Source organism: Pelodiscus sinensis, chromosome 1, assembly GCF_049634645.1.
Source record: "Pelodiscus sinensis isolate JC-2024 chromosome 1, ASM4963464v1, whole genome shotgun sequence".
Taxonomy (NCBI): Eukaryota; Metazoa; Chordata; order Testudines; family Trionychidae; genus Pelodiscus; species Pelodiscus sinensis.
The window spans coordinates 87,882,840-87,896,506 of NC_134711.1; the positions used below are offsets into that span (position 1 = coordinate 87,882,840).

Sequence of the window (13,667 nt, forward strand, 5' to 3'; positions counted from 1 at the left end):
AAATAGCTACATAGATTTTTTTTTCATAACTCTGAAATGGTTTTGGATTGAGTTTATTTTGTGTGGTGAGTTATTTTATCTTGCCCAAGTCATCTTACCCCTGTGATTATTGCTATAATTAATCTGTCTATTTTAAAATTTTATCCTGCCACCCATCATAAAAACATAAGAATGGCCATATTGGGTCAGACCAAAGGTCCATCCAGCCCCGTACCCTGTCTGCCGACAGTGACCAATGCCAGGTGTCCCAGAGGGAGTGAATTGAACAGCTAATGATCAAGCAATCTTTCTCCTGCCATCCATCTCCATCCTCTGACAAACAAAGGCTAGAGACATCATTCCTTACCCATACTGGCTAATAGATAACATGAATTTATCTAGTTCTCTTTTAAACCCTGTTATAGTCCTAGACTTCACAACCTCCTCAGGCAAGGAGTTCCACAGATTGACTATGCACTATGTGAAGAAGAACTTCCTTCTATTTGTTTTAAACCTGCTGCCCATTAGTTTCATTTGGTGGCCCCTAGTTCTTATATTATGGGAACAAGTAAATAACTTTTCCTTATTCACTTTCTCCACACCACTCATTATTTTATTTACCTCTATCATATCCCCCCTTAGTCTCCTCTTTTCCAAGCTGAAAAGTCCCAGTCTCTTTAATCTCTCCTCATATGGGACCCATTCTAAACCCATAATCATTTTAGTTGCCCTTCTCTGAACCTTTTCTAATGCCAGTATATCTTTTTTTGAGATGAAGAGACCACATCTGTACGCAGTATGTATGGTAGCATCTTATTACTTTCCATTTAAAGTCAGTAGCAATATTGATGTCACTAGGTATTTCATGGAGACTTGGCACTTCTCTCTTTCTGGGGTAACCTTTCCTTGCAACAGGTTTGGTTTTTTTAAATTAATTTCCTCTTTTTTTTCCTTTGATTGTACGGGTTTGTTGGGGAAAGGTGGTACTACTGCTGCCGCTCTTGCATTGGGAAGGCTTCTAATGAGATATCTATCATCCCCGATACATCTGTGCCCCACAGAGGTGAACATGAGGCTCCACAAGACAAGCACACAAATTTGGATAGAACTGAGATGGAACAACAGATGAAATGTTTGGAAGACAAACTCAGGTAAGTTTGGTGACTGCATTTTATTCCATTTTAGACTCCCGCCTTTGGGACACCAAACAATGGTGGTTCTTCGGGTAGTGTCCCCATGGGTGCTCCACTGTGGGTGTCGGGCCCGTCCCAGCGCTGCAGTTCGGAGATGTTTCAGCTGTTGTCCGCCGGACCGCGCACGCACGGCGGCCATCTTGCGGCTTTTTGCGCCAATTCTAGTTGTGCGGTCCGGCCCCGCCAGTTCCTTCTGACCGTCTTCAGGCGCAGACAGAGTACTAGCTCCCTCTCGCAACCATCCTATCAGGATTCAGAGAGAGGAGAGTTGTATATAGTTAGTTCTTAGTTAATATGTTTTGTGTAGTTAGTTAGTTAGTTTAAAAAAAATTTTTTTAACTTTATTTCTGGTTTTCAACCATGCCCGGTTCACAGGGCTTCAAGAAGTGTCTGACATGCCGGGACTCTATGCCCGTGTCAGATGGGCACTCCTCCTGCATCAAGTGCCTTGGGGAGGCCCATATTCCCCAGAAATGTTAGCACTGTTCAAGGCTGACAGCAAGAGCGCGGCGCGACCGCGAAATGCGCCTCAAAATGCTTCTATTTGACAAGGCACTCCAGCCACAGACTGAAGAACAGGCGACTACATCTCATCAATCTTCCCCCGTGGCGACAACCTCTTAAAGGAGTCACTCCCCGTCGCGCTCACTACCAGTTATGAGGGTGAGCCCCGGGGACGAGCCGGGCACGTCTCATAAAGCAGCAGCTTGAAAGCCGCATAAGGACAAGCCGTTGCGAAGTATATCAGCACCGAGCTCAACGGCGCACAGGGCGCCGAAGCTGGCACCAAAGCTGACCCCGGCACTGAAACTGCCACCGCCAACTTCAGCACTTCCGGCACCGGACCTTCCAACAGCACCGATTATAATAGTGCGCATGTTGCCTAGGTCCTCGGCACTGAGGCCAGCACCGGAGGAATCCTCGGTGTTGCATGGAGGACCTACCCATGTACCGATCCCACCATTAGTCCGTGCGCCAACATCAGCACAAACGACACAGTCGGCACTGACATCCCGATCACATGCGGCACCAGGATTCCCCAGCACCACTAGGGCACTCACCAACCTCGGCATATTCACAGAGTATCTCCACGCCAAGTGCATCTCCTCGACACCTCTGCTACAGGCTTCCCCCTCCTCTATGAGCAGGCGACCACCACTAAGTCCAGGACCGACTGTTTTTTCCCCGGAATCACTGTCTCCACCTCGACATTATCATCGATCCAAACACAGTGTCTCCCCCCACATCTAGATATCATCACACGTACTACCGATCACCATCCCCCTGCTGCTCTCATCGCAGGTCTAGGTCACCGAGATCCCCATACTATTCTCGAGATTCTAGATATAGGGATGTCTACAGACGTTCATACTGCCCTCGATACGATGATCACTGGCATTCTCCCCATGACCATCGACACCGCTATTCCCTGTCGATTCGTTCATCACCATCACCCGCTCCATCACGGCTCACTCGTGGCAGGAGTAGATCCTCTACTCCAGCAGAAGCTAGACCACCTACTCCATCCGGCGACCTGCCTCCTGCACAACAGCCTGCCGCTGAACTGCCACAGGTCTCGGAAGTAGAGGTACCACAGCAATCCTCTCCAACAGACGTAGCTTCCTCTTCTCCGGATGACGCCATCCTCACTGGAGATACCTCACCTTCTGATAACCTCAAAGAGTTCCAGGACCTTTTTCATTGGGTAGCGGGGACACAGAACGTTAAACTTATGGAAGTCCAACAGAACCAACACCGTCTGTTGCGTAATCTACACCCATCTTCCCATGCCTCCAAGGTCACGCTGCTTTTGAACCAGGCTAAATTCAAGATTTCCAATGCTATCTGGTAGACCCCAGTCACGGCCCCACAAACAAATAAAAAGGCCGATAAGAAATATTATGTCCCAGCCACGGGGATGGAATATCTGTTCACCCATCCCCAACCTAACTCGTTGGTCGTGGATGCAGCACAACAATGCGCGAAAGCCTCCCAGCACAAGACAACAGCTGGGGACAAGGACAATAAATGTCTTGACCTGCTCAGGCGGAAAGCCTATTCTTCGGCCACTTCTATCCTCCGAATGGCCAACTACTCCACATTGCTGGCTAATCACAACTTCGATAATTATGCGAAGTTGGCTCAACTACTGGAACATCTTCCAGACATGAAACCCTAGCTCCTTAAGTCCATTATCCAAGAGGGTTACACGCCTCCCGCTCAGCATTGAACATAGCCCTCGATACGGCGGATGAGGCAGCTAGAACGATGGCGACTTCCGTCATTATGCGCAGGGTTTCGTGGCTCCATATGTCAGCGGTCCCCAGGGAACTTCAAGCCAAGTTCGAGGACTTGCCTTTTGACACACAAGGGTTGTTTGCGGAGAAAACAGATCAACTTCTCCACTCTGGCAAGGACTCACGTACCACCTTGAGAACCTTAGGCATGTATATTCCTCCATATCGCCGCAGAAAGTATATACCCTTAACAGAAACAGAGACCACCTTCCTATGTACAGCCATGACAATACGAACAGCAACACCCTAAGCAACATCCTCAAAGGCGACGTCCACAAGCACCCAGACTTACAACTCAACCACAAGCCAAACAGCAGGTTTGACATGTTGCTCGAGGGTTTGCAAACCATTCCTATTCTTGCTGCTTCGAATGTCGATACTACTCTCTTTCTCCTCCGCCTCTGACCTTTTCAACATCGTTGGGCTGCAATAACATCGGACAAATAGGTCATGCAGCTCATCACAACGGGCTACGTAATCCCCTTCACATCTCGTCCCCTACAACCCGTTCCCCCTCCCCGTCCCTTTTCAGGGATCCATCTCATGAGCTTCTCCTCAAGCAAAAGGTGGACCATCTCCTCAGTATTGGAGGCATAGAGAGGGTGTCTTTACCATTCCACGGAAGAGGGTATTACTCCCGTTATTTTCGAACACAGAAAACATCCGGCAGTTGGAGACCTATACTGGACCTCTGCGGTCTAAACTGTGTGGAGGTTCAAGATGGTTACTCTCATCACCATCATACTGGCATTGCAGCAGAAGACTGATTTGCTTCCCTCGACTTACAAGACGCTTATTTTCATGTCACAGTCCGCCCCGCCCACAGATGTTTTCTCCGCTTCCTTGTAGGCGCCAAACACTACCAATACAAAGTTCTCCCATTCGGTCTTTCAGCTGCACCAAGGGTTTTCTCCAAGACACTTGCCGTGGTGGCGGCCTTCCTCCACTGCCTAGGGATCATAATCATCCCTTACATGGATGACTGCCTCCTCAGGGCTCAATCCTTTGACGAGGCCTCGATCGCAGTCGCCACAACAAGACTTCTTTTTGACAGCCTAGGCCTCATACTCAACATCCAGAAATCGTCCCTCATTCCTCAACAGACTATAGATTTTATCGGCACTCACCTCGATTCTGTGACGGCACGTGCCTACCTTCCCAACACCAGACTCAGCGCGATCCAAGATCTTGTGCATGTCCTCACTACCAGTCCCACAGTTCTGGTTTTCACCTGTCTACAATTGATGGGCCATATGGCAGCCACTACTTATGTCATCACGCATGCACACCTACATTTCAGATGCCTGCAACAGTGGATATCAACTGTATACCCACCTCACAGGTGTGACGTGCACAGGATGGTTTCTGTACCAAATGTGGTCAGGCAATCCCTGAAATGGTGGACTATTCCCCGCAATAGTTAGCGGGTATCCCATTCCACACCCCCCAGCCTACCATCCAGGTTACCACAGATGCCTCTCTTCTTGGCTGAGGAGCCCACATGCAAGACAAACAAGCACAGGGCTGTTGGTCGCCACAGGAATCGCTCTGCCATATAAATCTTCTGGAGTTCCGAGCAGTATACAACGCTTGCAACCACTTTCTCCCCTGGATACAAGGCCAGAGAGTACAAGTTCTTACAAACAATATGACAACAGTCTATTACATAAACAAACAAGACAAAGCTCGCTCCCGTACTCTTTGCAGAGAGGCGATACACCTTTGGAATTGGTCTATTCGGCACAACATCTCAATTACTACAGCATACCTCCCGGGGGACGTCAACATCATGGCAAACACAGTCAGCCGGCATTTTGCACAGCAGCACGAATGGGAGCTACACCCCAAGGTTGTACACAACATATTTCAACTCTGGGGCCACCCAACTGTAGACCTCTTCGCCACGCAGTATAATGCGAAGTGCGACCATTATTGCTCCAGAGCAGGAATAGGTCAAGCATCAAGGGGTGATATATTCCTCCTCGACTGGAGTCGACAACTGCTATATGCGTTTCCACCAATTCCCCTAATACACAGGGTCCTAGAGAAAGCACTAATAGACAGAGCAACAGTAATTATAGTGGCATCATACTGGCTGCGCCAGACGTGTTTCTCTTACCTTCTCCATATGTCATCTCATCCTCCATATCGCCTTCCCAATCGGCCCGATCTTCTCACACAAGAGCAGGGAAAACTATTTCATCCACAACCAGATCACCTTACCCTATCCACTTGGTTCCTGGCACCTACCAACGAGAAATATTAGGGGTGTCATGGCTCCTTCCCCACTCTGGCATGATAAATGCAGAAGTGGGGGCCAGCAAGTGTACCCCAAAGCCTTATCTACCAGGCTTTGGTATAAAACTTCCCCCAAGATCTTAAAAACCTAGATCTTGGGAATAAAACTTCCGCTGCCACCACCCAAATGTTGCTAAAGAAACCAGGGGAAAGATCATTTGGGAAATCTTCCCCCTAAAACAAAAATCAGGGCACACCATTAACCACTGCCAGGTTAATAAAAGAAAAGAAAGAACTTTTATTATTACAACAATATTCTGGTTGCAAGTATAATGACTAGAGAGGAAGGTAACAAAATATACTCATGGAGAAACTCCATGGGCCTAGAACTTAGTTACAAAGAAAAGCCAAAACATCTTTTAAGCAGTGCCAGATCTCAGATCCCATACCCAATCCATAACACAATAAAACCTAATGAAACTACCTAAACTTTACCCTACTTACAGAAAATGAAGAATGATGTCTTGGAGAGAGAGAGAGAGACATGCTTATCCCTCTCTGTAGCTGCAGAGAACTCTCTCAGCGAGACAAAAGGGAGAAAAGAGAGAAACCCAAATTCCTTTGTCCCAGTTTGAAAAATCCCACCTACATTCCTATTGGTCACTCCACCTGGCTAGGTGTAGTTAACCCCTTAATCCCCAGGCTGCTTGCTAACCCTCATAATCATGACAAGGGGCTTCAGCAGCGGTTGACCATGTACTCCTACATAGCAAGAAAACTTCGACCCAAAATACTAACCGGCATAAATGGAAACGGTTTACAGAGTGGTGTGCACACAAGGGTATGGACCCTCATAGTGTACCACTATACTCCATTCTGGAGTACGCTTTGCATCTCAAACATAGTGCACTTTCCTTACCATCGCTGAAGGTCCACTTAGCGGCCATTTCAGCCGTTAGACAACCGGTCGAGGGATATACAATTTTCTCACATCCACTGACAAAAAGATTTCTCAAAGGCCTAATCAACCTATTCCCCGAGCACAAAGAACCTCCAAATCCTTGGAATCTTGAATTGGTCCTAGATACGCTCATGCGGCCACCCTTCGAACCATTGTCCACATCTGATTCTAACTTTTTCACCATGAAGGTTGTGTTCCTGCTGGCAATCACATCTGCACGCAGGGTAGGGGAACTGGCAGCCTTGTCGGCATCATCTCCTTATATGATTTTTACACCACAGGCAGTCATTCTACGATCCTGACCATCCTTCCTGCCCAAGGTCAATTCCAGTTTTCACATAAATGAACCTATTGTTCTACCCATTTTCTATCCAAAACCACACACCTCTTCTCACTGTGCTAGTCTCCATTTGCTCGACGTTTGTAGAGCACTGGCGTTTTATATTGAAAGGACTCGGAGCATATGCAAAACAGATAATCTATTCATCTCTCTGGACGCCCACACCAAAGGTCGCCCATTGTCATCTCAGCGACTATCTAAGCTAATCGTCTCATGCATCACCAAATGCTACCAAATGAGAAAGATCGCCCTATCCCATAGGGTCAGAGCCCTTCCACCAGGGCAGTAGCATCATCGACAACTTTTTTTAAGGGAGTTCCGATGAAGTACATTTGCCGGGCGGCAGCTTGGTCCTCCGAACTTATGTTCGCGAACCATTATGCTCTTTCCAGAGTCATCGCTTCTGACACAGCAGTAGCCAATGCCGTCCTTTCCTCGGCGGCATCACCCTGACTCTGACCCTCCTCCTTACGTCTGCTATTGCTTAGGAGTCACCCACAGTGGAGCACCCACGGGGACACTACCAGAAGAAGAAGTTACTCACCTTGTGCAGTAACAATGGTTCTTCAAGGTGTGTGTCCCTGTAGGTGCTCCATGACCTGCCCTCCTCCCCTCTTTGGAGTCTCTTGTTTTTATCTTGCAGACCTCAACAGTCGGGAGGAACTGGCGGGGCCGGACAGCATGACTAGAAACGGCGCGAAAAGCCGCAAGATGGCTACCGCGTGTACACGGTCCGGCAGATGACAGTTGAAACATCTCCAAACTGGCGCTGGGACAGGTCCAACACCCACGGGGGGACACCTTGAAGAACCATCGTTACTGCACAAGGTGAGTAATTTCTTCTTCATGTACCTAATGGATGCCTGAGATTTGCACCATTCTTGTTGTTTGTCTTCCTCACCTTTTACACACACACAAGCCTCTTCTTTGCCTAGTAGGACAATGTGTGGCCCTCCCTGTCTCCAGAGACTCAGTGCTATGCCTTGACACTCTTACTTGGCACTGACTCAGAGACGGAGGATATGGGTGTGGCAAAGATCATCACAGGTCCCTCACATGGCAGAGCAGTGATCTCAAAGCCATCAGGCCAAGCAGATATATTTTTAACCATAGAAGTCTTGGATATTTAGGTCATTTTGGGAGGGGCTTTAGCTATTGCAGCTGTTATTACTGTATTGATATTTTATCATTCTAATCCTTTTGAATCATTCTCTGACCAACAGAAGTGAAATGAATGCTCGATTTGAAGGTATAGAGAAACGCCTACATTTTTTGGAAGAAAACCGCAGGTAAATGGGAAGTGAAAATATTGTGATTCCTTCTGAAATATTTACCATACCAAAGAAGTCTTTGAAAACATCCAAGCATGTTTTTCTTCTTACCAAGTTTATAGAGTGCTTGTGGGTATTGATACCAAAATATCATCCTGCTTATTGATTTGACTAGCTTTATTTCTCCTGCTTGGTATCTCTCTCTGTAGACCAGTCCAGAGGCTGCCCACACCTTCAAATCTGACAGTGTGATGGAATATCACAGGCTTTTGCTGGGTGACTTCCATCTTGAAATCATGTCAGGTTGTGAAGCAATGTGTTGACATTTAGTTCTATTCCAAATGGTTTTCTGAATAGTTAATACCCCCTTTCACATCAGTGGGACAGAGAATAACCCCACTCCCCATCCTGATATCGAAAGGGCAGGTGGTATATTGATATTTGGCAGGGACTGCTCCTAGGGGGAAGGGAGAGCCTTGCATTACTTAGCAGTGATCTCTTAACAGCCATGTAAGGGTGGCAATGACAAGCTCCTACAGGGAAGGGTGGCAGCTGAGATTCTGGTGAGGGTGGAAAGGAGTGAACTGTGGGGAAAAGAACAGAGGTGGTACTCTGGAGACACTGTTCACAAGCATCAAATGCCAAAATTACTCCCCCCTAAAAGAGTAGTGATGAGCAAATTTCTAACAGCTAGGTTCCAATAAACAAGCAGAGGTAAGTCTCAGAGGAGTAGCTGAGTTAGTCTGTAACTTAAAAAGACTTAAAAAAAAAAAAAAGTGGTCCTGTAGCACCTTAGAAACTAACAAAAATATAGATAGGATCATGAGCTTTCGTGGACACAACCCACTCCGTCTGATGAGACATCTTCTCATCTGAAGAAGTGGGTTTTGTCTATGAAAGCTCATGATACTATATGTATATTTTTTTAGTCTCTAAGGCAGTGTTTCCCAAATGGGTGCTCCACAGAAACCTGAGGTTCCGCAAAAAAAATTCTGCTCCCCCGCCCCCTGCAGAGCCCATAGGCAGCTCCAATTGCGGCTTTGCCAGTAAGGACGGGTTTCTGGGGGTGACTGGCTTTGGCTGCTCCACCACCCACTGCAACTGCCCCACCCCCGCACACGGCGCAGCCCCTCCTCACCCTGCAAGACTGCCCTGTCCCGGTGCCTTGCAGCCGCCTCATTGTGTGCAGGTGGCAGCTTTTACAGTGGCGGCAGCTGCTGCTGCTGGGAGGGGGAGGGATGGCCAGAGCTGAGGAGCCGCTTTCTGACTTCGGCATTTTTAAACTGCTGCCTGCATGGAACCCGGCTCGGGCTCTCCTGCCCCCCCTCGGGGCGTGCTCAGGCTCGCTGCCCCCCATGTGCTGTTGCTCTCTCTCCCCTGTGCCCCTCCCCAGCCTGCTGTCGAAGTGGCAGAGTTTGATCTGGCAGGGAAGGTCGGGGTTTCTACACCCTTCCCAGCCCTCCACCCTGCCAGCAGGAAACATGGCCTGGTGCTGCAGCTGTGCTGGGTTCCCCGCTGCATGGGGGAGAAGGGATGGGACTGAGCTCCCTCCCTTCTCCCTTCCTCCTCCTCCCCCCCTCCCCCCCCCCCCCCCCCCCGAACCAGAGCATGCTGCCTGGAGGCTTTCCCTGCTGCAGCAGAGTTCCAAGCCAGGTAAGCGTCCCCCTTCATGCCCAGACCCCACATCCATATCCCCCACATTCCCTTCCCCCCCCCCCCCACCAAAAGCCTGCATTCCCAGCTTGCTCTGACACCCTGCTCCAAGTCCCCTCTTGTACCCTCCCTTCTGGCCTGACACCCTGCCCCAAGATCCCCTCCTATACACTCCCTCCTGGCCAGACACTCTGCTCCAAGCTTTCTCCTGTACTCGTCCTCCTGGCCAGGACATTGCAGATCATCTTTGTGATTCATACACAAACATCATGAAGTATTTTCCAACCATAAATAACAACAACAACTAGATTTGAAATCCGTTAAGTATAACAGGAAAGCCAGTCAGTTTTTCTATGCAAGATTATGAAAACCTAATCGAAATCACTTCAGATGGCCAATTAATACAGAAATGTAAAGAAGTTTCTCTGATTACATTTTGGGGCGGCTTATGTCAAGAATATTCAGCTTTATCAAGACGTGCAATTCGTCAGTTGTTAACCTTCACCAGCACATACTTGTGTGAAACTGGGTTCTCAAATGATGCAGCAACAAAAACAAAATACAGAAATTGACTGAATGCAGCGCCAGATACGTAAATCCAACTTTTTAGTATTAAACAAAATATAAAAAGGATTTGCCAAGAAAAGAAGAAAAACCACTCTTCACATTGAAAACTGCCAATATACTTTATATTCATTTTTGAGCTTTATTTTTATGTACACATTAAATGTGATTTTTGTTTTTAAATATGTGCAATTAAACTAAATGTTGATCTCATTACCTTATTTAGCATTTGTTCGTTATTATTATCCTTACTTATTTGTGGTCTACTTTTTTAGCTCCATATACCAGACTGTCTTCTGGGGAGGGGGTGGAGGGGTCGTGTTGTAGTGCTCAGGTCCGGCAGCTTTTTTTTTTTTTTTTTTGGCTCGACAAATTTTCCTTAGGGGTTCCTCGAAATTTTTCTGAATTTAAAAGGGTTCCGTGGCCAAATAAAATTGGGAAACACTACTCTAAAGTGCTACAGGACCACTCTTTTCTTTAGTTTTTTTTAAGCAGAAGTAAGGATTTTCTTTGGTCTTCTCTGAGCCCCACATAAGTGGGCTGGAAATTGGATCAGAACAGGATATAGTGAGATTTCTTGCAACTTCTGTGTCTGGTCAAGATGATATGATAATAAAAGCACTATCTTTCTCCATGGCATTTTAAAGCTTCCAAACACAGCTAGAAAAAGGAAACGCAGAAGCAGCCAGGATAAGGGGAGGGCACTGGAAATAACTAATCAATCTTTTTCAAACCCAAAAAGATTTTGTCAAACTCAAGACTTGGTTGATGTAGGACAAAGGTTAAGGTTGTTACTAGACAGTGACCCATCATACAGAGATTGGCGCTAGATCCAAAAGTCCCCCCAAATTTAGATGTTTGGAAAGGGACATCAAAAGTGATGAATTAAACTTTTGTGGGGCGCAGGGAGACCAGAGTAAGTGTGGGTCCCCCAACCCATTCCTTCTGCAGCCCTTCTGCTCAGGAAATGGGGGGGGTTCCCCTGCTTCCTCTAGCAGAAGCATTGGGTAGGTGGAGCAGGTTGGGGCACAGGAGCACCTATTTTTCTGAGGCTCCCACTTGTCTGGGAGGTCTCCCCCTCAAGTTTCATATGGGAGGTTTCTTGCTCCCAGAAGAAGCTCTTAACTGCGGCATAGCATTAGAGTGGAATGTGAATTCTGCAGAAGAGGTGTTACTCCCAGTTTGTGCCTCTGGAGCAGTGAGTTAGTATTTTGTTTCCCCAGGACAAGGTGCTCAAGGTAAGAAAGGGCTGGTGATTAAATTAAGGATCTGGAAGTCATTAATGAGCCTGTAAAACAGGAATCCCTCTGCAGGGAGTGGAGGGTGTTGGAGAGAATACAGGGGACTCAGAAGAAACACATGGAAGCCTTCACCAAGTTTGCATTCAGGGTATGTCTACACTACACAGTGTTTTCCAACACAGCCTTGTCGCTAAAGATCAGCTTGTGTGAACGCTGTTTGTTGGCACTTTTGCTGACAAAATACTTCTATCCCCCCACAAGGAGGGTTCATTTTGTTGGCAGGAGAGCTGTTAAGGGTGGGGCATGGGCTGAACTAAAACACTTGGTGGGCAGGATCCAGCCCATGGGCCGGATTTTGCTTACTGTTGGTCTACGCTGACCAGTGGTGCAAGTAAACAAAAGTTCTTATTGGTATGGGAGGGGGAGGGCACCGAGCTAAGAGGGAGGGGCATAGCACCCTCCCACCCCCCCCCATGACTCCCAAATGATTCTGCCCCTCCAATCGGGAGGGTAATGGAGAAAGGAGCAGAACGCCCACAGCTCTTCTGGTTGCCGTTGCACCCCAGCCCTATACACAGAGACGTGGCAACCAGTGGAGGGGCTGGGGATGGCAGACAAGAAGTCTTTCCAGCACACAGTACCAGCCAAAATAACTTGCTGGTAGGAGTACAGCGCACCGTACCAGACCTGACAGGCCCACTTGCACCACTGACTCTGATGCTTTATCGCTTTAACTTTTCCACACCAAGTTTTATGTCTCTCATTGAGGTGGGTGGTTTTATTTTGTCAGCAAAACATCAAAGTTTGCCACCAATAGTTGCTTTGCAGCATGTTCATTGCTTCTGTTATGTCAACAAAAGGCAGCTTTTGCCAACAAAACTTTGTAGTGTAGACAAGGCCTTAGGTGCAGAGAGACTCAAGGTCAAATTTTCAAAGGCATTTAGGTACCTAGTGAGAATTTGAAAAGAGCCTAGAAGTCTAGATGCTTTGTAAACACTACTAGATGTCTAGCTGCATCTTTGGGTGCCTAAAATCCTTGGAAACTCTGTCCCTCAGGCACTGGCCTGAGGTCATACAGGAAGGCCATGGGGGGAGTAGAACCCAGGTCTCCCCAGGGCTAATTCCCTGTCATCTGGACCAGCCTGTCTCTCTGCTGCAGCCCGCAAAAAAGAAGACACTGATAGAAGGGAGCAGAACCAAGGCAGATATGGTTGTGACTACTTTCTTCCACTATTTGATCTGAGGAAGTGGGTCTGGCCCACGAAAGCTCATCATCTAATAAACCATCTTGTTAGTCTTTAAAGTGCTACATTGTCCTGCATTTTGCTTCAACTACCCCAGACTAACACGGCTACATTTCTATCACAGTTCTCTGAGGGGTGTGTCTAGACTACACAGTTTTTTCGAAAAAAGTTGCCTTTTTTCGAAAAAACTTTACCCACGTCTAGACTGCTGCCGTGTTCTTTCGAAAGTAAATCGAAAGAATGTGGTGGTTTTGTCGACAGCAGTAAACCTAATTTTATGACGAATAACACCTTTTTTTTTAAAGTGCTCTTTTAAAAAAAGGTGTTACTGAATGCAAATTGTGCTTTTTCGAACAAGCGCGTCTAGACTCTTTCAAAAAAGTGGCTCGCTTTTTTAAAAAATTTGCTTGTAGTCTAGATGCTGTCTTTTGAAAGAGGTTTGTAGTCTAGACGTACCCTGAGTCTCTAGCAAATGGTCCCATTTGGGAAGGATGTCATGGTTAACAGCTTGAGAAGCAGCACAGAGGTCAGGAAGGATGAAGAAAGAGAACAAGAGTCAGATGAGAGGAGATCACCTCATTCCCAACAGGTGGTAGGCTCTGCACCAGGCTGGGTTTACAGCAGTGATTCTCAAACTGTGACAATGCTGCCTTCCAGGTGGTCTGCGGCTCCAGCTCAGGCCCCCT

General features: G+C 47.3%; 1 protein-coding gene across 5 annotated transcripts in view; it reads left to right on the top strand.

Annotated features, from left to right (window-relative positions):
• The window catches only part of LOC102445507 (uncharacterized), a 60,004-nt gene that overhangs the window by 15,437 nt on the left and 30,900 nt on the right, over positions 1-13,667 (top strand). For 3 of the 5 annotated variants that reach the window (XR_012905716.1, XM_075935426.1, XM_025187100.2), the window contains exons 2-3: positions 960-1,130; positions 8,232-8,297. Coding sequence is in view for 4 of the 5 variants with exons in the window: in XM_075935426.1 (XP_075791541.1) it covers positions 960-1,130; positions 8,232-8,297 (237 nt within the window). In the remaining variant the exon portion in view is untranslated. The remainder of the gene's footprint in view (positions 1-959; positions 1,131-8,231; positions 8,298-13,667) is intronic. The other 2 variants (XM_075935448.1, XM_075935435.1) reach the window with 1 other exon arrangement.